The following is a 27,954-nucleotide window of genomic DNA, read 5'->3' on the forward strand; positions in this document are numbered from 1 at the left end:
TTTAAATAGCACGAAACCCAAGAAATCACTGATTATAAAATATAAACCTTAAATAGCTGCTAACAAATCACTTATATTTATTTCATAAATGAGAAAAAAACACCAATGAGCAATAAATAATTTATTCAAAAACATCTATACAAAATAACACTCTTGGAGATAACCACTTTTACATTTTTAAAGTGCATCTCTTCATTGCTACAATATTTGATTTACTAATTTACACTGTACATTCATAATTTATAAAAAAAATAATTGGTGAATATTTTTCCAGTTGGATGTTAATAACAGTGACAGGGAACACATACTCCATTATAGAAATCACTTTGCAAATGTGTACATATACAAACTATTCGTATCCAGATGTAAAGACAACACTGTGACAATAGCAAGAGTATCACGAGAAAGTGGAATTACAGTATACTGTACGATAATAGTTTCTCTTGTTATAAAAGGTTATTTAAAAGTGCAAAATATATACACTCTGCCTTTATATTACTTCCTAGTTTAACCTTTACTACTTATTAAATCAATTTTTTATTCCTGAACTGAACAGATCAAATTACAGTACTTTTACACTATGTAAATCTACAATCATGCACATGTTGCAAGGCTGCATTTCCAATTTAGAAAAAAAAAAAGAAAAGAATAAAAGCAAAGCTACACACACAAAAATTACTGCATTTCAAATTCCTTTTTTAATTTGCCAACTGAAATACATAAAATGTATAACAAAATATACAATCGATATCATTTAGATGTGAAACATTACGAATAGATAAAATAGTATTAATTTTTCTTTTTTTGTTAATTAGGGGATCACCTGTAAGTAGTTCCCTACATTAGGACGATCACATTTACTGCATCATTTTTGCGCCCAATATTTTGGCCCTCAATAAAACCTTCCAATAAAAGGGACCGAAACTTGCGATATGCAAAAACTTGTTGAAAATCAATAAACATTTAATTGCCACGTGGACAAGATGAACATTCAAACAGCCTCTAAGTGTCTGTATAGAACTCTGATATCTCTTTAGGTTTATGTCTGTTATGATCTGCTGAAAATTGTAAAGCAATTTTAGGACAGAGTTAGTGGACTGTCAGGAAATATTTAATAAGAAATAGTTATTGGTCACGATAGAGTATATTAATTAAAATGTTTTTCTTCTTAAAAAAGAACCTCTGAGTTTATCTTGTGCAAAGCTTTAAAACTTCATATCTTGTGGTAATTACCTAGGGTAGCTCACTTTGATTTTTCTTCCTGTGCCAGAGACTTCAATATATTAAATACTTCAAAATTTATGTCAATTACTGAGGAAAATATGATCTTTCCCTTTCAACAAAGAAAGATTTCCAAGGTAGAAAAAAGAAAAAAAGGCAATTTGAGGGGAAAACTTGAGTGTTAATGTCACCAGTGATGATTTAGTCCTAGAATCTCTGCATTCTTAAGGGAATTCCACGGATGCCCATTGACTTTCAAAGGCATCAGTCTGGAAAAGGTTTAAAAAAATCTCGTATTATGTGTCTACTGGATATTCATGTATTTTTCTTCTTTGGGTGAGAAAAATAAGTCATTAAAAAGAATACCTGAAATATACTCTTTTCCTAATGAACAATTGTAGGCAGCAATCAGTCTTGTGTTCTATTGTGGGTTGTTGATCGGAATGTGAACCAACTGTAGACATCATTGTTGGTGACATTCACACACCGGACAAAAGCACTAATTTCATGAAAAACTGCCACACTTCACTTCCATAATATACTTTTTCAAGTTTTCACCAATAAGTCTACATTGCCTTTTACTTTGCAAACAAGATCACATGATGTGTGGGAGGAGATGCAATGGTTGCAAATTTCAAACTCGTCATTTGGGATGGATATTCCCAGAGCTGTCGTGTCTAGCTCTGTTAATGACGGTGTTTGTGGACAAATTTATTGTGGTATTTGAGATAGAAATTCCTGCAAATTTTGATATAAAAGTACACGTGGGAATGCTATTAATACAACTGTCAAGGACACAACAATGACTTTTGTCAAACATGGAGAAGTCAGTTAGCTTTCCCTTGTTTCTACTTACCACTTTCACAAAGAATAATGTCTCAATTTTTTTCTCAGATACATGAAACCTGAGTACATTCTGAGAACTTTAAATCCTCTTAATTTGAAATCATAAGTTATATATGGAATGTTATCTTTAACAGCCTAAGTCATTACTCATGTTTCTGTTGAAACAGGACTAGTATTTAACTAATATATTAAGAAAGATGCCAAAATACTTGAATTAAAATTAAAAGCCCCAATCTTATTGCATAACATTTCATTAATTTTCTTGGATTTTCCAATACATATAAAGGGAAAAACAGATTTCAGCATCTATTTTTTTTTTTTCTTAATCATGGCTTATACAACAAATACTCATTTTTTTAATTAAATGGAATAAAGATAATGCAATAAACATAACTAATTAATCACTTATGTACACCAGATGGTGTCATTTCAAAGAAAAAACCTGAAATAATTGACATTTTGTATTGTAATACGGTGAGCTAAAGTCCTATTTCCTTCTGTCTTTGAGAGATTTCAGAACTCTAAAATATGTTTTGGAAATAAGAAATTTTGAATAAATTGATTAACAGAACGGAATGTTTGGTTTCTGGGGGGAATGAATAGAGGCAGTAGACCAGATATGAAAAAAACCTCAACAACCCAAGGATATACATTTACATGCTTCAAGAGATACACACACATAAAGCAAAATCACTCACTAGCACAAAAACAAACAAACAAACAAACAAACTCCAAACCACAAAATATTTCAGTTTCTTTTATAGGGCCACCATTACTTAATAATTGAGTGGTACGTCTGCTCATGCTATGTAAAGCATTGTTGCACAATTCTCCTTTCCTGCTCTGCACATTTGTAATTGTGTCCGCTGCCCACTCTGGTCTGTACAACAGCTTCTCCAGACACGCTCAGCATATTCCCAACACCTGGCTGCAGCCTGTCCAGTGGAGCTCATTAGTTTGCATTTTTTTCTGCTCACATCCCAACTTTTTCATTTGAGAGAGTGCTTCTACATTTTAAATATCATTTTCTTTCCCATCTCTGAATTAATATTTAAAATTACTTCTAAGTATCAGTGGTCTAACTGACTGTTTATAGAGCAGAGTGTGCAGTCCTGCTCCTTATTTCAAACATTGTATGCAGCTATGGCATGAAGTAAAGGGACCCAACACAAATAAGTTACCCCATATATAAGTTAGCCCATACATGTATGTTTTTGCAAAATTTTGTGGTCTACAGATAAGAGCCTTGGGAGTGCATTTATATCTCATTTACAAGATGGTTTTACTGAAGTTTTATCTTTCTGGCTGTGATCATGTTGGTATTGTGAATATTGTTGTTGTTTTTTTTTTTTTTTCACAAAAAATTGAGCACGTAAATATTAAATGTTTGAAACCAAATGGTAAGTCATTTCAGATGAAGTACACTCATTTCTCATTATGAACTTCAACTTAGCCCATTTTCTGCCTCTACGTGGTGAACAAGAGATAACTGCACAAATTTTAGGCAGTGAATTGACCCAAGATGTTTCACTCTGGAAGTCTTCTTCCAGATAAAGAGGGAACATAAGATAAAGAGAGGAGAATAAGACACGTCATTTTCAGTACTTCCTGACAGCAAATTAGTTTATGGCCTGTTCTGCAGTGCTGGAATTTTTAGTGAGAATTGGATACTTCTCCATGTCTGGCTGAGCAGCCTGAAAGTTCTGCTCTCATTAAAATGGAAAAACCCAGAAACATCTTTATAATCTAGAGCCTATTTTCTAAAATGAAGCATGATAGCAGGAAATCTGATAGGCTGAGAATTCCCTCAGTGCTGGATCCCAGAGCCTCAAGTCTCTGCTGTCTCGGTTTAGGCAGATCAATTGCTGGATGGGCAGAATTGCCAGATGTACAACAGTTGTGCTGGGATGCACAGAAATCTACTTTGTTAATTCATCCCAGTAAGCACACTTCCAAATTCAGTATATAACTCATGCCAGGGTATCAGAAAAAAGTTTTGTTTGTGGAGGCAGATCAGTTTAACCAGGAAAAAAAAGTCAAAACAAAAGTATAGGCAACCAAAAAAATGTAAAAGAAAAAAAATTAAATTAATATGTGCTTCCCTAATAAGACTCATCCTCCTTTACCTTCTAGCACTTGAGAATCATACCTTTGTTTCAGAGATTTAAATACAGCTCCTGGTCTCCCTTTCTCGTCTTGCTCTACGTCTCCAGCAGTACTGTAATATGTTAGTAACTCAAAGTTTTACTGCATGCCTTCAGGAATTAGATGCTATAGAAAAATATAACAGAAGGTCTTCAGAAGGTCTATGCTTACCTTTAACGTTGCTTCTATTGTCAACAATATTTCTGCCCCTTGGCAACCTTGTTTGTGCTACAGAAAGTCATCGAATAAGTCACTGTGCCTTTTCCACTTTAAATTATCTGTTAATCATGTAATTTTCTGTTCAACTCAAGCTCAGCCTTCCACTACTTATATTTGCACAGGGACAATTGAATTTGCCCTTTAAAGCTATTACAGTGACATCAAGTTTCCTGTTCCGCACTGAATTTTGCCAGAATGGTATTTACCAGTGATTCATTTTATGACAGAGAACAGGGACACAGCAGTCTGCTGAACACGTTTTGCTGCTGGCTGGTGAAATGACTATATGCGTGTAGGACGGGGCTGAGGCCACGCTTGTTTGCTGGCACCTTGCTGATGTAAACTGCTTGTAATTGTGTTTAGCAAACAGAGGCTTGGGGTGCATAGAAAATATTTAGGAAATCTGTGCTAAATAAAAGGTGTTTTTTTCCTACTGAAGATAGATTTTCAGAATATTTTCCCCATTTTGTTTCATTTTTAATTCAAGGAATAAGAGCATTTCTCTTCAGGGTCTGAATATAAAACCATTCCTCACTCAAACAAGAATGAGACAAAATGCATGTAAGAAACGGTGAATTTTGCTTTCTGACATGGCATAGGGAATGCGTAGGATTTAAGGCCTCCAGGAGCAGGCATGGTGATGGCTCTGGATAAGGTCCCAGAGGAATTAGGCATGAATTTAAAGAGAGAAACATTAAGCAATGATGCAACGAACCGGCAGATGCTCTGAATGACCTCTCACATTTGAAAATGCTACAGCATTACAATTTAAAGTCTGACTTTCCTACTCTGCATAAGTATGCTGCTGTGAGTAAAAAATAAATGGCTTAGTTTGATATGATTTGAAATTATTAGAATTTAAGAAAACAAAGGTAGCTTTTAATAGACTTTTCAAGTTCATCACATTTGCTTGCTTACTTCTTCTTCTGCTCATAATGTAAATACTTCTGCTTGCTCGTGCCACATTTAGAAAATTTTGCAGAAATTTTTCTATATACTTAATTTTGTTTCAAACCCAACACTGAAGCACATTTCTAGTGGGGCTAAGCTATTTGACCTGAAAAGTCAAAAGATAGCTTCACAGATAAACAACTACAGGTAACCAAGCTATTAGGGCTTAATGACTTGTACTCAGCAGCCGAGGCACAGCAATCATTTGTACGCACACTCCCAGCCTGCTGCAGATATTAAATGAAACACGCTGAGTAAACAACTGCAAAGGTCTAAGAATTCAAAGTGAGTGCCTGTAGTGAGTTGCATATTTAGCAATTTTAAATATTAGGTCCTTTTGGGGGAGTCTAAATAATCACAACTAACACTACAATAGCGAGATCTTTTCCCCATTGCAGGGTCTGCTCGTAGCCACGGGGGAGCTGATTATGGATCTGCCTCCCCAGCTGCCTCGGAATGAACCTCTAGGGATGTTTAACAGCCCAGAGTCTGGTCTGGGATGTTGTCACTAACCACAGTTCACAGAGGAACTACAGTTTCATCCACACCTTACCCTGATTCCTAGCTATGTATCCTTTTGGTCGGTGTTTTAAATACATCATCCTGTTACTTTTTGTAAGCTGGAGGTTGCTCTTTGATGGCAAATCCTACAGGCAGTCTGCAAACAGAACGCAAATAGCACAGGGTGAATAGTGTTGTGTTGTACTGTCAGGTGCTCAAGGTCAGCTTTTAGAAATCTGGTATATGGTGCTTTAAAATGATGGGGATAAGAGGTCCCTCTATACATGAGATTTTTTGAAAAGCTGAATAATCTGGGAAACTCCTTCCAAAGTATTTGATACTGGTCCCTGGATTTTCTAGGTTATGCACATCTTAGTCAGGCAGAAAATGGTAGTTCTTATGGCTCAGATAACACCTTAATACAATAAAACTACGTGTCTGATACTGGGATATTCTCTGTTCCTTATGCTATAAAAATGCTGCTAGTTTTTGCAATATTTAATGAAATGCCCATTCCCTTGGTTTCAATTTTATTTGGAGTTCAAAATAATGAAAGTACATAGATTGCCAGTTCTGGCAGTTCCCAAACTCCGTGGTGTTGAAGAACAGTGAACATTGACCTGCCCTATGTAATTATTTTTTTTTTTCTTCATACAATTCGAAGTCCTAATATTTGATTTTGGAGGGAAAATTTTCATGTCACAGAGACATAATTTGTCCAGTTTGTTTTCTAGAAAATGTTTGGTCTACTTTGAATGTCAAATTTAAAAAAAAGGAAGGAATGTGGGAAAAAGAAGAGTGGGATGGAAAAGAGCACTAAAAATTCCAAATCTTAAATTTCTTCTCTTTTTTTTTTTTTTTGTCAAAGAAGGGAGAAATAAAAATAATATCAATGAGGCAAATTGTTTGAGAACAACTACACAGATTTTTTTGTTTTAAGACAGTTGTGTTTTTTCAGACCAAGATATGAGAATGTTATTATAAATGAACAAAGGTTGATTGTTTTTTTTGAAAGAGCTACAACAAACGAACACAACATATAATCTTTCAGAAAAATGAGCTTGAAAAAAATGTGAAGTGGCGTGACAAATCAAAGGGTCATGTTATCACATAAGAAGATGCACCAACAAAATTGAAGCAATTGATTAGCAAGCATTAAGGAAAAATGGGACCCCCTATTATACACGGTTTAACATACAGGCACTTTCAGACAAAATATTTTGCAAGCACTGTTGGTAAAGTTGTGCAGCTGTGGATGGTAGAGAAAATACCGTGCTTATTAAAAGAACATTAAAAAAAAACAATAAAAACACCTATACCTTGCCTACTTGCCTATATATTGAAGTGCTGGAGCGGGTCCAGAGAAGGGCAACACGACTGCTGAAGGGACTTGAACATAAGACCTATGGGGAGAGGCTGAGGGAGCTGGGGTTGTTTAGTCTAGAAAAGAGGAGGCTTAGAGGTGACCTCATCACTCTCTATAACTACCTGAAGGGAAGTTATAGCCCGGTGGGGATTGGTCTCTTCTCCCAGGCAGTCAGCAATAGGACAAGGGGGCATGGGCTTAAACTCTGCCAGGGGAAATTTAGGCTGGATATTAGAAAGAAATTGTTTACAGAGAGAGTGGTCAGGCATTGGAATGGTCTGCCCAGGGAGGTGGTGGACTCGCTGTACCTGGAGGTTTTTAAATTGAGATTGGACATGGCACTTAGTGCCATGATCTAGTAAATGGACTAGAGTTGGACCAAGGGTTGGACTTGATGATCTCTGAGGTCTTTTCCAACCCAGTCGATTCTGTGATTCTGTGATTCTGTGATATTAGGAAATAAAATATCAGTCATGTCAAACTAGGAGCACATTTCATTTGAAGGCAAAGGAACTAAGCAATTCTGAGTGCAAAGAACCAGTGGATTTTGGTTAGCAAAGCTATTTAGATACAGAAAGTGTAAAAACCCAGGATGCTTACATGTCTCTTAGTTAGATGAAGTAAAATCATAAGAGAGCATGCCATATAAATGGATTTACTGCTGCTGAGAAGGCATCTGTTGTTGAGGGACGTACACTAATTAGCAAGGGGAAAGATGTACCGCACTGCTGTGCCTGCTAGAATACACTAGACAAAAATGAAGTATGATGTAAGTTTTTCCAGGAGGAAAATCAGGAAAAGATCTTAATGATAAAGCAGAGAAACCTTGTTTACATCCTTCTCATATGAGCATTCAAAAGCTAAGATTTGTGGTGTGATTTCCTGATTGCAATTGTAGATCTTTCTCCACAGGACATAAAAACTGTGTGAGAAACTTTTTAAGAGATTAAAAAGAAATTAAAAAAATATTGAGGGAATAAAAATGGTTAATGTGGCAACAAAAGGCATTAGAAGTACTTGGCTTTCTAGAGTTAGGATGGAAAAGATTGTAATGAAACTAAAGAACTTTTAAGAGTATTTTGAGGCAAATTAAATACAAGCTTGGTTATGAATTTAACTCATTTTTTTAATCTTGCTATGAATATCCTGGTGATGGGGAGAAATAAATCTGTAATAATGCTAAAAATGCTGATAAAAATATCATTGACTGTCACAAAAAACTGAAGCCCAGAAATGCCTTTGACATTCAACCCTGCAGCTGTTTCCATGTTACTAAGTTTTCTGCTTCTCTCTGATCACATATATTTCCCCATTTGCATTGTACAAAAGCATTAGTATATCTTGTACAGCAAGTGCATTATGTGCTACTATATAGTAAGTGCTGTGGCTTTTGTGGAAGCCACTGTGCTTTTGGTAGCAGGCAGATGGGGAAAACTGCTACCTTTACTCTGAAAATTCTTCATAATATTGAACATAGCTAGAGTACAAGACAAATGCAAATCATGGCATGTCTCCAAGTCCTGGTGAGAAACATTTAAGGAACAGGATTTTTTTTCTAGTTTTATCCAACAATAAAATAATCTGACTAAACACATTGGTTCAGTAAAGTATTTCTGCTTTAAAACACAGGAAAGTCTTACCCTTAAAACCAATTAAATACTCATATCAACTCAGCTGGGGAATATTTGTCCAGCTTCTGTGCAAAGAGAAAACAGTGAGCTGATTATGTACTCTGCTTATTGATGTTATAGGGTATACTAAAGGGCAGTAATTTAGCTCGGTTCTGAATGTTAATTGAACAAAGTGCTTAAAGACACAGTGGAAATTCTCTAATATTTTTTTCATGAGTAGCTTGATGTTCCAAGAGTCAGTGTATCCCTTAGGACACAGAACCCATCTACAAACAAATACATTTTCTACTGCCTCATTTTAGAAATAGTAGTAACTGCTTGCTGGAAAAATAGACTTCCCCCGCCTCTGCCTGTTTAAGGGGATGACAAACTTCTGATTCACCCCATTCACTTCAGGATTGTTTTAATTTTTTCTCACAATCCTCCAACATGCCTCATGATTGCTACTTTTTATTGTATTAGTGTATGAATCTGACACTAAGGCTATCTATGTGAAATTGAGCTGTCAAAAAAAAGCATGTTATAGCATAGGAAAACCCTGGCTGCTTGATGCAGAAAGATAACTGATGCTTCAGAACATGATTCAATTCCCTGGTTTTAGGCATCTAGTGCAGGAGGGAGTAAAGCACTCCCTGGAACTGCCAGTCTCTTTGCACCAGTTAGAGAGTTCAGACCAGCTGATAAACACAGACTATATGCCTGATTTTCACATTAATTCATTAATAAGCATCAAACAGGATGTTTCCATGACATCTGAGGATTTAGAGATATGTAAAAACCTGGCAGCTACCTAGCCTAGAAATTTATAACAGAAATAATATTCCAAGAATAATTTGCAACCAGGAAAGAAAAATAAAGTTTTTACATTTAACCTCCCTACCCTTCTTGGCTGTCTGGTAATTCTGCAGATCTGTGCAGCTGAGACACTTCTGCCCCTGGTAGCTCCTGATGTAGCGTAGACTTGTATAACAGATCAAATTTTGCACAGAAGAAAAGCATCTGTGATACATCTACACTAGAGCTCTGAAAACCTGCATAACTGCAGCTCTTACAGGGCACCACGGCAGCCTTTTCAAATACAAAGATTACAGCTTTCAGTCCAAATAGTTTGAGTTTGATTCCTTACTGAAAAGTCAGCAATTTTTTTTCTGTAGGAGTGAATCCTTTTACTGACAATGTAGGCAGCTGTGCACCAAGGGGATATTAGAAAAACATTTTTCTTTTCCTGTAGAGTATTTGAAGTTGTGTATCTTTTTGTATTTTTTCATGTTAAGTCCTGTTTAAGTCACTAAGACCTACAACAGCAGTGGATTTTGGCTCAAGTCCATGGAATTTAATAACTTCAAATTTAATGAAAAGATTTTACTTGCAAAATTTTTCTAGTTGAACTAGATTAGAATACATCTTCAATTTCATCTTGCATGCTACACAAATCCCTTTTGTACTTTCTAATAAACTTACTACAAGGTCTTTTACTTCACATAGGATAATCTCTTCTCTACATGCTTGAACACAAAAGTACCTAAACATTTTTGAATCAAAGGTTAAGAAACAAAATACACAATTAGATGATGCATTTTTCATTATTTTCTTTGAAATATTTTTCCTATTCAGCAGCTGTAACTTGATGAACAGCAAAGTAAGAGAACCACATCGAAAGAAGAGTTTCTCTATGAAACTTCAGAATGATAGGCACTTCTTTCTTGCATGCCTAAGAAATGAGCATTTTAAGATTGCACACTCTGTCCATCCCTCTTCTGCTTTCATTTTTGCAGTGTTTTAGTACAGTTTTCATGCATTGCAAAGAGGAAAAGAAATCATCAATGACTTCTCTTTGCCTGTCATGAGAGCATGGAGGAAAGGGTTTCCTTTCTAACATTCAGCTTCTCTGCCCTCAAAAGCTTCATGAAGGACATGGACAAACTATATTAAACCAAAAATCAACCACAGCAGTCAACAAAAATAGAAAAATTGTATTGCCATTGCACACACCCCACTTCAAACGCTGTGATAGAGGAGATATTCAGGCATGTGGGGAGGTGTTATAAAATACTGACAGTATTTTAGTAGAAGCAGTTATGTAAATGTACTTGAAAAGAAATTCAGGCATTTTAAAACACTGCTTATGGCACTACAAAGACCAGACTTCACATTAAAGGTTTTGTGGAAAAGGCATGACCTGTCTGAAGTTACTTACAAATTAATGGAGAACAGATATAAGGCAGGATTTCAGAATTACAGTTGCAAAGTTTGTCAGAGCTTAGCCCTTCGCCTCAAAAAATTCTCGTTTAAGCTTCAGGTGCACTGACACAAGGGTGGAAATCACTTTTAAATACTTTTTCTTTTTCTAAGACCATAGTGAGAAAAGAATTAAGTCAGGTTTCCAGAGCTTGAGCTTTGGATCAGCACAGCCTCAATATTATGCTTTATGACTATAAGCAAAAATAAAAATTAAATAATAAAGGCCAGATACAACAGCTGAGGTCCTGCCTCCACCAAAGTCAGTGTGACTCTCTGGCAACATCTAAGTTTGCAACTAAAATTGTCATGGCCTGTTTTCTATCCCTGAGGACATCTGGCAGGTTCTGGCCACATCCCCTATATTAAACCCTCTGGCGTTTTAAAGAGGGAAGCATAACCAAGCCACTCACTGGAAACAGACCTGACCTGACTGTAGCTTATGACTGTGCACAGGACTTTTTCTGCAGATTTTAATGACTGTAGAGCAAAGAATGCCAGAAACTATTTTAATAAATCAATAGTATGATTCAGTTTCAGTGCTCAAGCCCATGCTGTTCCACTCCTTAATTTATAGGTTGCTGATGACCCTTGCTCTGATTTAAATCAATGGTACTTCCTACTTGCTCTAAATCATGTTTGCAAATGGGATTATTTTTAGCCTTTTAACCAAGTTAAAAGACATAAAGATGATCTGGACATATAGAAATTATCCCATTTTTATTGTGTTTCTAGTCATGAGTGGCTATATTGATTTTGTGATGGTGCACAATTTTCTAGCCCTATGTTTTTATGCTTCTTTCCTCAGCCTGCTATTTGTAGTTCTGCTGTAGGAAATGCCTCTCTCCTCCTACCCCTTATTCAATTCTGGTACCACTTTGTCACCCTAGGGAAAAAAAAAAAAAAGGAAAATTATCCACTAATGAATAATGAGATACTAAGACTAAACTTTAATATATCCCAAGTATGTAACAAAGCATATTAAATTTTGTTTTCTGTTGTGATTGGCAATTAAATATTTGACATTCTAGCTGTCCAGTCACCATGAAGCATCTGTCCTCTGCCTCAGGGTGGAATTCCTGAGGGGTGTCTGTGGAAGGTATCTACCTAGCAGCAGATCTATTTAGGTTTGTGAATCCTACTATTCCGAGGTCTTTATTGAACTGAAAAATTGTGTAAATACTCAAGAAAGATCTTTAAATAGGAAAAATATATACAAGTTATATGACACACACTCTGAAGACAATAATAAAACAATACACTTTTCTGACAATAAAAAAATGTAAGAAATGAACATAAGCAACCAAACAAATTGGACGCACAACATTTTCACATGAGGCATATGTGACTCTATTAAGAGAATTACAAAAAAATGCAAGGTGCTATGATAGTCATATATAACCTATACAATGGCTGAGTAACCAGCAGTCTGTTAAGCTTTTCCCAGGCTCTGGGAGCTTCCCCAGAAGACTGTCCTTTAATCCTCACTTTGAGATTATTGCAGAATGTGAAAGGAAGCAAAAAGCAAGTGAGCTAACAAGAATCTGAAGGTTTCTCATTTAAAATATGTTTGAAGAATTAACAACCCTAAAATCCAGAGGGTGAATTCATAAGAAATTTTTCTCTAATATTCCTTGAGTGTGATTTGGACATATCTGAAGGTGGCTAATGAAAATGTGCAATATCCAGCTTCTCTTGAAAAAAAAAAAAAAAAAAAGCTGGTTTTGAATTGCAGAACTTTTTTGGTAGAAACGGAAGATTTTTTTTAATAAACTAAGCTTAATTTGCTTTAAGTTTTTATTTACAGTATTTGGGGAGATAGGCTGTGTTTTTAATCACATGATTCTTAAAATGTTAAGTCTAGAGGCCTGACTGGATTATCAGTTCAGTACTGGCTGGTACAGTTTTCTACCATTCCACATCAGTGTTAAACTTCTTCATATTTGAAAAAACAGCAGAAAAACAAAAGTGAAGGAATTCCATTATTCTCTATCATACAGACACTCTGTCACTGTTAATAACTGTTAATAACAGAGAACTGATTGTAAGAAAGCTATTCTAATTTTATGCTTTAATTTTTTGAATGTCAAAATCTCAGTAAATAAGAAGAGCTGAAAATAAAATGGAAAGCTGAAAATTAAATGAAACATTTTGAGCAAAAGCATGTTGAAGAAAGACTTCTTTTCTTTTTAAAATGTAATATAAAATGGAAATAATATTCTTTAAAAAAATACTATAATGCCTATAAATATTTATTTACAATTAATAAAAATATTTCTTAATTTTGCTAACTATTGTTTTAAACAGGAGTTAGCACTCCTACTATGCTTCCTTGCAAACATTAGAACCACAAACAACACTGGAATTGCAGAGTCTCTACTTTTAAAGTTAATTTCTCTGTGGATAACACTTGGCAACAGGTAGTCCTTATGGTAGGATCAAATCACCTACTTTAGGCACTTGTGCCTAGGCTTTAGGTGGATAGATAATCACCCATTTAAAGTAAGTGCCTGAGGCCCCATTGCAGTCTGCCAAGACAGCTACCTACCTTAGTACCTGAGGGGGGGAATTTCTCTAAGTTTAAGCACTGAAGTTATGTAAACCCACTCCTCAACTGAGAGCTTTTAATGGCACCTACCTCTTTTCCTTGGGATACAGTAACTTCAGGCTTTTATTTTAGCAGAACACTTTACTAGACTCCTAACATTTAGGGAGGACTTTGACGCAATGGTTGAACATTAGGAAAGGTTTCTTCACCCAGAGGGTGCTGGAGCACTGGAACCGGCTCCCCATGGAGGTGTCACAGCCCCAAACCTGACACTGTTCAAGAAGAGACTGGAAAACACCCTCAGACACATGGTGTGAACTGTGGGGTTGTCATATGCAGGGACAGGAGTTGGACTCAATGATCCTTGTGGGTCCCTTCCAACTCAGGACATTCTATGGTTCTATGATCTTAAAGGTCTTTTCCAACCTAAATGATTATATTAATTTGCTCCATATCCATTTTATCTAGGTTATTCTTCTTGCTTGACTTTTTTATTGCTTTATTTTCTCAAAAAAAAAAAAAAAAGACTGATGTTTCCTCAAAACTGCACTTGAGAACAACTGAGACTTCTATCACAGAAACCTGCAATATTTGGTATTACTTACAGGGAATATGCACTAAGATTAAATGTTTTCCTTTTATATGTTTTTTTCCATAGCAGGAAGTATTGTCTGTGTATATCAGAAGATGATTTCAGAAGGAATGTTAGGAGTATGTCAAAAATAGAACCATATTATTTCCTTAGCAAGGACAAAACCCACTTCACTTGTGTATAAGTCAGGGTTAGAGCTGTAGGAAAAAAAAAAAAAAAGTCTTTATGTTTTGTTATGTTCACCCTATAGTGGGAGCATCCTCCTCCAAACAAAAGCTGTTCTTTAAATAAGCTGTTCTCAGCCACGCAGAGCAACACATCAAAGGACAGCGTCAAGGCAATCTATGAGTCAATAAAGGATTCATAGAAGCCTTAATAGATAAGAAAACCCTATGGCAAGTTTTTTAAAACTGAGGCTTTTCAGCAGAGACTAAAGCTCTTCAGTTGATCTACCATGATATTTAAACACATACTTAACATTACCTGGTGCATACACTGGGGCTACTTAATATGCTTAGAGTCAAGTGTGTGCTTAAGTCTTTTCCTCAGTCTGAAATAGAGTACTCAGTGTTTTGCCAGACCAAAACTCTCAGGCCTCAGAAGAACTGTACCATGGAACTATAACTTTTCTAGCATATAGAAACAAGATAAAAGCTCAATTCCTACAGTAGTCTTCAGTAATTAGATCTTTTCTAGAGCAAAGGCTGTAGAAATTGTCTGTGAGCCCAGCATTTTTCAAACAGACCTAGAGGTCAAATGTTGGATACACACTTTTCAAATGTTACTCCACATTTCCATCTAATAAGAGGGAGTATGTATGACCATGACAGCAGAAATCAAAATTATACCACAAATATTATTGAATAAATATTCACTTAGAATTTTAGATAAGTGCTGAAGATGACAAACTGATTCAGTTTGGGTTAATATTAATTAACTTATTGATTCAAAATGTTTAACAGATTGTGAAAACTCTTAATGTTACAGATAACACAACTATAGACTCCTTATAAAATCACAAAGTTGCAATATTGTGCATGAAATAACTACTTTCTTTAAGAAAATAATTTGTTTTCCATAGTCACAACATATAATCTGATATCAGTTACTGTACATATATTTTCTCGCAATACTCTGACTGTCTATGAATAGTGGATCCACTGATGCCACTTTTGCTGCTATAAAGGAGTGAATACAGTGTAAAACTGCCGTCAGATCCTGAAATTCAAGTTCCTGAAAGAGGAAGTAAGAGAAAAAGAAAGAGAAAATGTGAATTTATATTCAGGTTTATAAACATTTTACATAAGTACAGAACAGACTAGTCAGCAAACAACAATGGACTTTAAATAAAAATTTGTATCTTTATAGGGAGCTATAAAGTTATAAGTTTTTGGAATAAAAGATGTAGATCCACAACTCGTTCACTGGCAGTGCTGCATGCCAATTTAGTTTTCATCCTGTGCTATTTTATTGTTTACATTTAACTCAGCTTGGTCAATGAAAACATTCAACTTGCAAGAACATTCAGGTATCACAACATATTTTAAAATATTTGATAAGTTGAGGATGTTTGGGGATGATGCGGTGTCAAGTCACAGCCAAGGAGGGTGAGGAGGACTCATTCATTGGCAGCCTTTGAAGTAGAGTCAGATAAGCAAGATGGGAGGCCAAAGGCAGGTAAAGTCACACCACAGCCTGCACAGAGAAATATGGTTGGGTATGAAATTCATATGTCCTAATTCACAAAGAAAGGCAGAGTTCCTCCTAACCAGTTCTCAGATTCCCTTGACTTTTTGTAACACATTTCATCTTCTGTGTACCAGTTAAATTAGAGTCTAGAGAACAAGTCTTATGAGAGGGCAGCTGAGGGAGCTGGGGCTGTTTAGCCTGGAGAAAAGGAGGCTGAGGGGAGACCTGATCACTGTCTACAACTACCTGAAAGGAGGTTGTAGCACAGAGGGTGTTGGTCTCTTATTCCAAGTAACAAGCGATAGAATGAGAGGAAATGGCCTCAAGTTGCAGCAGAGGAGGTTTAGATTGGATATTAGGAAAAACTTCTTCACGGAAAGGGTATTGGAACAGGCTGTCCAGGGAAGTGGTGGAGTCACCATCCCTGGAGGTGTTTAAAAGATGCGAAAATGAGGTTCTTAGGGATGTGTATTAGCGGTGGGTTTGGCAGTGTTAGGTTAACAGTTGGACTTGATGCTCTTAGAGGTCTTTTCCAACCTGAACAATTCTACGATTCTATGACTCTTTTTCCTAATCTCCCCAGACGGAAAAGGAGTGATATTCTGCCACAATTACAACAAATATAATATAACGGACTTGTTCAATTTACATTATACTACTATTTGTGAAGTCTGCAGCTTGTAAATATATTGTGGGAACATGTGGGAAACTTATTGTTTTGGGAAGAATATTGTTTTCAGCAACGTGTTGGCTAGATAGTAGGTTATCGAGGCACACTGCATATGCTTGCCTTTAAACAAAAAGCAAGGCACTGGACTTCTGTTTTTCCTATCACAGTATTTTATGGTATCTTCTCGAGAAAATTGCCTCAAACAGAATACCTGGAATTCAAGGTTACTGTTCAGGAAAAGCTCACCATCACACCCGTTTGCTGTCAAAGGTCATGCATTTACTAGGCAGGAGTGGTTTTTACTACTAAAGAATGTCTTAAATTGTTTGCTAGTATTTGCGGGGCATTACTTTGTGACCCTTTATTGGGCATAAGTGGGAAATGTTGGACAATGGGGGGAGGGTTGCAGGCAGTCTCTGTGAGGAAAGGTTGGAGCTGTCCCGTGTTGGACACAGCAGCTCCAACCACCCACCCATCGCAGGGCACGGCTGAGCCCCCAAGCCGAGGTGGTGGGGCCTTGGGGAAAATGTGTTTAAGAAAGGGCAGTAAATGCCCAAAAAAGGCAACAAGGCCACAGCAATAGGAGATGCTCCATGGCAGAACAGGTAACACCCCCAAAGGGACCACAAGCTGTGGAGAAGCCATGCTGGAGTAGAGAAAGTCAGTAAGAAGCAAGGAGCAGAAAAGAGAAACAAAATGACAGAAAGAAACCATTACATGCTGACAATATCTGAGGGTTCTACTTCATGACGATGAAATTCTACTGATTTTTTTTAAAAAATTGTGCACAATTTCTTTACATCCTTAGGCAGATATATATTTTATTGTCTCAGGGATTTTATTTCCCACTAAGCAAATTTATTATTCCCAGACAAATGTAATTTTCTGTTACCATCTACTCTCTTCAGCAGAGAGTGACAATAAGCAGCATTACTGTACAGTAAGAGTAACAGAATGATATTCAACAAGTTCCCAAGATACACTCTTCACATGGTTTAACAGGCCTTACAAATGGCTTTATCTTCTATGAAACATCCACAAAAACTACAGGGAAAGACCTGCCACACATGGTAGTCTTAGAACAGAGAAAGTTTTGGCAATAAGCTGTCCTCCTTACAGTGCTTGCTCAGTGCACACCGAAGCCTAAGAGAACAATGCTTTCAGCCCCTTGATCCAGCAAAGAATATGTTTATCACAAGTTTTTAGATGTGTGTAACAATCTGTCTTGAGTGGGTCATTGTCACACAAGCAAAGTTAAACTCCTTCCAGAACCTGGAAACACAAGAATTTCTCAAATAGCTTTGAGAATGTGTTAACATAAATGAAATTAGTTCAAAAATTATCCTCTGAAATTACTCACTGGTTTTCTGACAACTTTCCAATAAAAAAATAGATGAATTAAAAAAACAATGCATAGCCATTTTTCATTCCAACAGTTGAAGTAATAAGCACTTTAATTATTATAATTCAATATCTAATGGAAATTACAAACTGACACTTGCAAAATTAAAAAAGGACAGCATACACAAAACACTCCTAATTAAAAAAATAGGAGCATAAGCCTATATAGCTGATAAGCAGAATGTACTATTGCTTATCATTCATACCTGGTTAAATAAGGAGAAATAAGGTGAAATTGAGGGAAGAGGAAAAATGCTCCCATACTTCTGCTTTTGCATACTTGTTAGTCAACAAATTAAGAAATCGTTATCCTAAAAGAAGGAAAATCTCTTGAGAACTTGTATCAAACTAAGCACCTAGGTAATTGGCAATAAATGGCATTTGGTTGCTGAAGTTATCATTTGGGCCTCACACTCAAAATTAGATCTTGTAGTGAAAGAAAAATGAAGTATGAATGTGGTTAAAATCCTTCGACAAATTTAAGACCATGTTATCTCTATTCTGATTTTTTGATGCATAAAAAAAATTTACTTTTTCTATTTGGATTGAAAGTTATGAAGCAAGTATGGAGATAAGTTTCTTAAAATATATTTTAATGACAGTAGATGTCTACTGTAAAATTAATATAAAATTAATATAAATACTTTCAAAAAAAATAGTGCCATTGTTTAACTCTCATTGTCTAATTTTTGTAAAACTAAAATTAAATACACACTCATGATTATTACTGAAAGATTATAGGCCTCAGTATATGATTCTGTATAAATTCTTGGCTCAAGTCAAAAGCCTACATCTCCTGAATCACTGTCTTTAAAAACAATACATTCTAAAATATAAACCCACTCCATTAATCTTGGATTTGCTCCAAAATCAACTGCAATAATCCAACAATTTCCCTTTAGTTTCTGGCTATTCTGACACTGAATACACTCACTGAATGCAGCCAAACCAGTTGAGAGAAAAGAGCTTTTCATTTCTCTAGTCTGATTAATCTATACATGTTTATCAAGATAAGCAATCAAAGGTAACCTAACATAGATTGTAGGCAGGATTTCAGACTGCTCTAACAATGTTACATGAAGAGTTTGGGGATAAGAAAAAAGACAGGAATGTCTCGTCACGGAGAGTCAGTCCTTCCCCATGTCCCTACTGCAGCACTCTCTGTTTCTATCAGAGTTCAGTGAATGATCAAACTGCAATAGACTCTCTTGCGTATCTGAGAGAAGATGTCTCATCTGTTGTGATTGATCTTTTGAATGCTAACAGTAGTTGTTGAAAGAGGGCAGTATTGCTAAACCTACATTTTATGTGCAAACAACACTTCGTTTTCTCCAGTTAATACTGCATGTCCCTCAATCAGAAGATTATTTTCAAGAGTGGTGGTAGTTTTTCAAGTTGTTATAGAGCTGGGTAGCCAAATAGGAGGCATGCAAGCACTCCCCATGCAGTTTACCAGTTGGTTTCCTTCCCTCATGCTCTGTCATGTCTTCACTATTTTATGTCAAGTTATCTGTGGAAGCGAGTGATCATCTGGAATCATAAAAGATAAAAATCATAAATCTGGAGGTGTCCTCCTGCAGGGCTCGGTTAGATTTGGTCAGCTATGGTGGTATCAGAGAGATGGGCTTCACCTGAGGCCTCATGCCCCAGAAGCTCCCAGAAATGCAGCTGATCACAGTAGCATTTGACACAGGACACCTCAAATGGGGGTGAGGCTGTGGTGCTCAGGATGTCTGATCTTGATGCTACCTTCACAATCCTGAAGCTGACTGGTCAGACACAGATGCAAAGCAGAAGTTGGAGTTCAGATTTATGCAGGCTCAGGGTAGACGGTGCTCAGAGAACTGGTGTCCCAGTGGTGGATTTAGCTTGCACGCAGATTACAACAAGGAAAGGGGAAGAGGACTGGGGGTTACTTTGGAAATATGGATTGGGTAAAAGATAGGGGTGGCCTTCGAGATTGGGGAAATGCACAGATGCAATGTGTCTCTTAGCAGGAGACTATCTTGAATATGGTTTTAATGGTGGAAAGTTGGTCTCTTCAAGTTTAGAATGCAATGTGATTTTTTTTTTTCCTAGAAAATAACATCAGTGACGCTTCTTTCAAACAGATGGATTGTTCTTATGATTTTTTTTTTAGATTTTTAAAGAAACATTTATTTCCATTACATGCCCAGCCCGGCAGATGACTGAGTAACTGATCATTTTATTTGCTCTATATCATCTAACACCACCCTTCTGCTTACCTTATCTGCGATTGCTGCTTTTTTCTTTAGTTAAGATTGTCAGTTTATTTTTTGTGTAATTAAAATAATCTGTGCATGTCTAATATTTCAATAAACAAAGCTATTTCAGTTTACTATATGTATCCTAGTAAGTGAATGAAGTACAACAAAGGCACTAGAAGGAAGACAGCAAGAGATTAAAAGATTGAATTAAAGCAGTGGGAGAACAAGACTGAAACTGCCAGCTGGTCCTGAGAATATAAAAAATGTGTACACTGCACTGACCTCGATCACTATATGTGCACAGCCAAGTAAGAAAAATCTATGTTCTTGTTTTGTCCACCACCTATGAGAGCTGGATTTATTACATATCATAAAGAGCTTGACAGGCCTGTTGCATCATTACCACACACACACTTAATTTTATTGATTACTTCTGAGAGCTGTTGAATCACTGTTTGAACAAGACATGAGCCTGTTTCACATAAAAGGCAGATAATGGAGACACTGACAGATACTGTTTATTAGTTGTTGACAAGAGCACAACTATTACTACAATCTTCTTCAGCATATTATTTCAATCAGTTTGAAATAATAACCATATCTTTTGTAAAAAAAGAACAGATAAAGATATCTAGGTGTTAGCTCCAATCCCCATGGAGGTCAAAAAGGGAAAGGAAATTAAAATTCAGCTTTGTATCTCAGCAAGTATACCAGGGCTTGGTTGCCATATCATGGTTGAAAAGAACAAATGTATCAGCATTATACAGCTTGTTAAGACTGTTATAAACACACAAAGATAAATCATCAGCTAGGGTATGAAAGCTTCTTCAGCTATAAACTTTTATCTGCCCTCCTCTTTGTGACTGTCATTTGCACAAAGAAAGAAGGACAAGTTAAATTTTGCTCTTACTCTGCAGACATAAGAACCAGGTCCATGATGCCAACATGCAGTCCCAGATGAATTGCCACTTTATCGGTTTACTTAAGTCTGTTAACAGTGTTGTACAGGGATCTGGAAGATTCAGGTGGCTTTTCACTTTCAGCTTGGTGATTCCAAATGCCATTGTCTACTGCTAAATCAGGAACACTTTTAAATGTTGCCTTGGCACATGCAAAATTTGCTAATGCACAAGAAACCCATTTGAAAAAAGTTTTTCTAGGCGCAGCCAAATAAATTCACCTATTCTGGCAAAGATTAAAATAAATTTCCAACAGCAATCAGACTGTCCAATACTGTCACACAGGCAAAGTCTTAACTCTTATCTACCATTATCTTGCAAATGATCAATCGCTACAAGATGTTCATTAGTAAACTTCCAGACTTCAGCAACAGAAGACCCATGTTAGTAAAAATGCAGAAGGGCTTGAGTGCTAGATTATGGTTTACTGATGCTAGGGATTATTTCTGCTGTAAAGAGAGAGCTTTGCTTGTGCTCTCCTTAATTTGTCATATCTCTTGACAGTACTTACATGGAATAAACATCCTCTCAGGTGAATATAGTAAATATGGTTACTGACCTGTCCTTGATCACTTTCCTTAAGTTCTCCTGTTCTAAAAAGAACAGGATTTGCTGCAAAACTGCTGCAGAGTCTAACTGCAAAATCAGATCATGTTATACCACCGTAGCACTGTGAAATTACAGAAGAGCTGAGGCTTCAAGTCAGTGAAGAAAGAATACTATAAGCACTCAGATAAATGTGCAGGGCTCCTAAGTTATATGTGTGACAGACAAGAAGTGTAGGAAACCAGCATCATGTAGCTGAAGCTTCAATATGGCTCAAAATTGTCTAGCGACACTATGATCTCTTTCTTTCTTTAATGAAATATTTGAGGCCAAGTTAGTAGAAGAGCAAATGCAGTGAAGAAAGATAAATAAACTCTCTTTCCGTTCTTAGGGTGAATAAATTGTTGAAATATAATTCCATCTTTTCCACAGACTATAAAAGGAACAACAACAAGATAGAAGAAAAGGGAAATGCTCAATTAAAATATACTTGGAAAAAAGTTTTATTTTCCAGGTACAGTTTTGCTATGGGAGATGAATCATCAATATGATCCTGGAAGTATTAATCATTTTTTTTTTTAAAGCAATCTTGAACTTTCAGTGTGGATGTCATGTAGATTAAAAATATATCCTATTACTAAGATTACTTGTAATTTCTCGGTACTGACTTCTTTGTTCAGGTACATAAATGCTATACAGCTTTGCCAAATATAAAATGTTTTGGCTGATATTTACCATACCAGTTTTCCAGAACAGATTACTTTTCAAGAGAAAATTTTAGCCAAAATGGTTTACAGATTGCTGAGACTCTGAAATTTGTCAGGAGGATGACTTATGTATCAGGGGGTTGCTTTTTACTATTCCTGTGAGATCTACTCACATTTGTTCATTATAAAATTTACTTGGAAAAAGTATAATATGTAAAGATATAATTTTCACTGAGATTGCTCAAGCTCCAGATTTCCACCAGATAGAAAACTAACAAGATGTGAATCTGGATCAGGCAAATTTGTGTATGTTATACTCTTCCAGTTTTCAAGCAAATACTGGAATCCACTTTTAGAATTACTTTTTCAATCATTCTCAACTTTTTTTACGGTAACTTAAACCAGGTACTATTTACCAAAAATATTTATAAGAACATCAAGTGGGAGTATGCTTAAGCTTTAATAATGTCAAGATAAATCACAAGTACTGTTTCTCTCCAGACTAGTTAGCCTGTCTTAAAATGGAAATGAGGCAATTTTGCTATACGCTTTTCTCAAAAATCCACCTTGGTAGTTTCCTGTCACTTTATTATTCTCTCTATAATTACAAACTATTTATTTAATACTCTTGCTATTTTTCTACTATCAAAATTAGGCTGACTAGTTTGTAAGTCTCCCCTTGATCCCTCTTGTTTAAAAAAAAACAACAAAAAACCAAAAAAAGCTATGTTTTCTCTATCTGTAATCCTACTCAGTCACCTGGACTTCTGAAACATAACTTCCACTAACTCCCAAATACTGTATAAACTAACATTTTAAAATATTTCAAATACCTTCCTTCCATATTCTGGTTTGTGTTTATAACCCCTTGATCTGATTTGTAATGCGGGATGTATTTTCTTTTTTTTTTTTTTTTTTGATAACTGGAGCCAAGGAAAAAAGCATGGACTAATAACATATGCTCCTCATTCACTATCTCCTCAGCTTCCACAGTAATCTATGATTTATTACTTGCTTTCATGCCTTCAGCTCTTTCCTACTGCTAAAGTATTTAGAATTTTTTTTCTCCTTGTTTTCACGTCTTTTTCTAATTTTGTAACTTAAGAAAAGACAAAAGCAATTTTTTCTTTTTTTTGCATATGAACTTCTTATATGTAAGAGGTGCACGTGTAGTCAACATGGTCCATCTGGCTGATGAGCACACAGGTTTAAGACCCCTTCACCAAAGGGACATGAAAAGGCATCTCCGGCTCAAAGAATTTCATCCTGCTGATCCAATGAAGAGCTGACCACAGCCCACAGAAACTCCACATTAACGCCACAGGAATGCTTCATAATCAACCACTCTCCTCCCTCTTTCAAAACAGTTGCAGAGCTACTCCTTCATACAGATCCATTTACATTCTGTGTTGCAATTTCACAATTTTTAAGTATTTCCTCTAAAAAAAATGTCTGATTTCCTACAGAAATGAAGTGATGAAATCACATCCATGTGCATGTGTGCAATTTTTGCCCTATTTGTTGAAGAGGTGGACACCTCAAAGGAGATGAATCTATAAGTGTGGCATGAGTTGTTGGCAGGGACTGGGAGAGCAGGAAGAGCATCGTACTTTCCTCCTTGGACCAGCAGCTGGAGCAGGGGTCCCTTGGCCACCCATTATACGTGGGTTATCTGACCAGGTAGTGCACACACACCCCTACAAACCGGCTGCAACAATTTGTTCCCTATTGTCAGGCTGGGTAAAAATATGCTGGGACTTGGCAGTAATATGAATTCATTGTAATGACTTTTGGGGGATTTCAAGGAGAAAAAGAGGTGTTATTGCTTGAAGTATTAAAGCCAGAGAATGGGAAACTATAAGCAATATTGCTGTAGGGAATACGAAGGACCTGATGGAGAAACAACTGACAGGAATCTAGGGCTTATAAACTCCTTAGAACAGAAAACTTTTAAAATAGGAAAATGTATTGTTCTTCGCCTAAAACTGAAATGCACAGGAAGAAGCATTTGGCTTAAAATTTATAGGAGGAGAAAAACATCATCTCTAGCTAGTAACCAAGATGCAAAAATAGAATTCCCAAATGTGATTTTTTTTGCCCAAGAATTTATAAGCATATAAAATTAGACATAATCCAGAAAATTATTTTGCAACCTTAACTCTACTGTTTACTGCCAAGTGAACATAAGTCATCTGTATCAAGCCTTATTTCACATGTACTGGTTCATTTACTCAGGAAAAATGAAACTTCTATTATTTGATGACATTTTCTGTTTCTCATTATTGGCGGCTTTTCACCGTACAGCACCATCTGGCTCTATGGAATCTCTTCCAGTACAATAAGCTGAGGCAGATACTGTACTATACTCTGAGTATTAGTGTTGACTAGTTCCTGAATAGTCTGTAATTATGAAATTTAAGAAATTATATCGTTTAGGTGCTGGGCATATACCTGAATATATATACCACTTATCTGAAGTGGAGATGCTGAACAGCTGTATCCTGGTCTCATTTAATGTGAAATCCCAGTGGGTAAACTGCACTGTGCAAAGGCAGTGGTAAAAGGTATAGTCACTGAAATCTTGATAAATCTGCAATTGCTTACTATCAGCCTTTCTCCTCTGACTTTGAATGAGTTTTTCCTGGGCTCTTGCAACATCTACAACACACGTGCACATTTAGGTACATGCATACTTATAATTCTGTGTGAACTGATCACGTATCATCTTCCAAATTATAATTTCAAGGTACCTCACAAATATTCACGAAGACTTTGCCAATTACAGTGAGTTTTCATTATAGCTACACAAAAGAATAATTTTTAATGTTTTAACAAATCAGTCTCCTGGACAAAATTTGCTGTAAAAGTATCATTAGGACTCACTTTTATACTTATTTTTCAGACAAATTTTCATTAAAAATGCTAAAAATTACAATTTTTCTGTCTAAAGAGTCAAATAAAGGTAAAACCAATTAAAAACAATTGAAGTGAGCACTGAAATAGAAATAATTATTTTTTTTTTTTTCAATCTAGTTGTTTACCACAAGAGAAAAAGGAATGATCCAGTATTAAAGCAATGGAATTCCATTGCAAGCAATGGAATGGGGGCCCTTGGCCAATCACATACATGGATTATCTAACGATTTAATACACAGATTCAGAGATTCAGATTATGGTTTTTGCACCAGAACAATCTTCCTGTCTGACCTAGAACAAGTTATGTGAACTGTGCAATTGATGAACATTTATAAAATGACGATAGTAGTCATTTTCTCTCTCCAAGGAGAATACAGTCAAGGTAATGCAGCATTGGACCTTTTGTAATAGACGTTAAAATATCTTTCACAGTAAAGCCAACAGACAACTCAGGTTAAGTTTACTAATGAAATACTGAATAATTTACTAATACAGATGTACACAGAAAGACATACTGCATTTGTTATAACTTTATGATAAACAAGGAACGTTAGAGTTCTTCTTACAACTTTTTGAAAAAGTTAATAATGTTTGTGTATGGTCACGATAGAAAAGTATCACTCAGTAAGTGACTTTAACCTGTATAATCTCAGGTAAGAGTATTTGATTATCAGATACTCTTCCGCTGTTTTCCTTAGGTTTTGTCCATCAAAACCCAGCTGAGCCCCACTCTTCATCTTTGTCATATCACATCAAAGTTCTCCTCACCTCATTCTTTTTAAACTGCATGATTGAAAAGTTATCTTTTTTTTTTTTTTTTTTTTTTTTTCCAGCATCAAGCTTGGGATCACAGGGCAGAATCTGAACCCAGACTAAGGGATTACAGCCAAACCTCTAGATGATGATTAAAACTACAATCCTGAATTAGAACCTGCTGAAGTTCAGTTGGGAATTTGAATTCTAAGTTTCACAATTTTATCTGATGATTGCTAGAGGGGAAAAAAAGAGACACACAGAATATCTCTAGCAGTGGCTGGATGCCTCAACAGCTTAATTCCAGATCCTGCAAAGCACTGAGTGCTCTTAATTCATGGTAGAACCAATAGGTTTCAGGAAATGCTTGGCCTCTTGCAAGAATATTGCCTTTTTAATATAATAAATGTTACATAATTTTAAGATATTAGATATTATTAGATATTATATCTATTATAGGTTGACTAAACAACTTTACAGTAAAATACCATCATAATACAACTCAGTAACAGGCTTGTCCAAATAGTGTAATAACTCTATAGATACTACATCACTTCCATTTATTGTGGAATTTCCACAGAAGAGGAAAAAAAGAAAAACTGCAATGTGGAGTTCACCATATGCATGTGCAGTAATAATTTTTTGATGCTTTGATAGCAATCCCATTCCTATTTTTACTAAACTGAGAAAGAGGATGTTTCTTACCTTTGTCTCAATTTGTTTGGTGTCCAGATTTTGAAAAAGCAGCTTTACTCTTGTTTTCCCATCATCTGAAGAGCCTTTGAGCTGAGAGAATTTAAACCTCCACAGAACATTCTAAAGGCAAAGATTAAGGACTCTGTTACACACTCTTACCTAGAATGACAGGTTGATGATCTTAAAGGTCCTTTCCAACCAAAATGATTCTATGATCGATTTTTATGTATTAAGATAAAGCATTAGGGCAGTAAACATAGTGCATGATAGCAGGCTGGTTGCAGAACAAATACAATCAGCAGCTCTGTATCAAAGCAAAAGATACAATATTATGTTCACTGATTAAACAATCATCTAGAAATTATCTGAATGGTAAATGTTTCAGTTGAGTAGGAAATACTAAAATCCAGGATAAAAGTTTAATTCTAGAAAGATCCATGAGGATGTTTGTATCGGTTTCACTATGAACACAATTCTATAACCTATTCTGATCATTCATATTTCAGCTGGCTCATTTGCATAATGTAGATAATAATGTCTTACACAGATGTTGCAAAGTTAAATTTACTGATGTGTGTAACGTGGTTAGAAATCCTCAGAGAAAATAAGATACAGAAACGCAAAAACGTATTATTGAACATAGTCTCACAAACCACAAAAAATAATCCCCACATTAGACAGTTCTAGGCTTCTTGGTGTCCTACAGGTTTATGCATAGCATTTTATGACTGTCAGCAAATCCTAGATTGACAGGTATGTTTTAGTATTTATGGAGATACTTTTTAAAAACAAATATTGGGAAATTATTTTTCTGTATTTATTTGAATGTATTCTATTAATGGCCTGAAAATGTATATGAAATAAATAAATATACACAAAATAAAAACCCACAAAGTAACAACCTGCATCCAGACTTCCTACTTCTGTTTCCTTAATCCCTATATCCTTAACGAAAATTCTGTGCACATGTTGAAATGTGTCCCTGGACACTGCTGAGGAAACACAAAGTGAATAATTTTATGGCTATTTCATAAGCACACACAGAAAAAAGTTTCCTATGTTCCATTTTCCAATATGCCTCATTGCAAAATAGCTTCTTCATGTAGACCCAGGGCTACTAGTCTTCAGAAC

The 27,954-nt window shown here is 35.9% G+C and overlaps 1 protein-coding gene across 3 annotated transcripts in view; it reads right to left on the reverse strand.

Annotated features, from left to right (window-relative positions):
- Nucleotides 1–106: 106 nt before the first annotated feature.
- The window catches only part of SNTG2 (syntrophin gamma 2), a 269,806-nt gene continuing 241,958 nt past the window's right edge, over nt 107–27,954 (reverse strand). For 2 of the 3 annotated variants that reach the window (XM_065056002.1, XM_065056000.1), the window contains exon 16: nt 15,541–26,943. In XM_065056002.1, coding sequence (XP_064912074.1) covers nt 26,602–26,943 — 342 coding nt within the window. In that variant the 3' untranslated portion in view covers nt 15,541–26,601. Of the gene's footprint in view, nt 15,492–15,540; nt 26,944–27,954 lie in introns of those variants that run through there. The other variant, XM_065056001.1, reaches the window with a different exon arrangement.

This window comes from Columba livia, chromosome 3, assembly GCF_036013475.1.
Source record: "Columba livia isolate bColLiv1 breed racing homer chromosome 3, bColLiv1.pat.W.v2, whole genome shotgun sequence".
Taxonomy (NCBI): Eukaryota; Metazoa; Chordata; class Aves; order Columbiformes; family Columbidae; genus Columba; species Columba livia.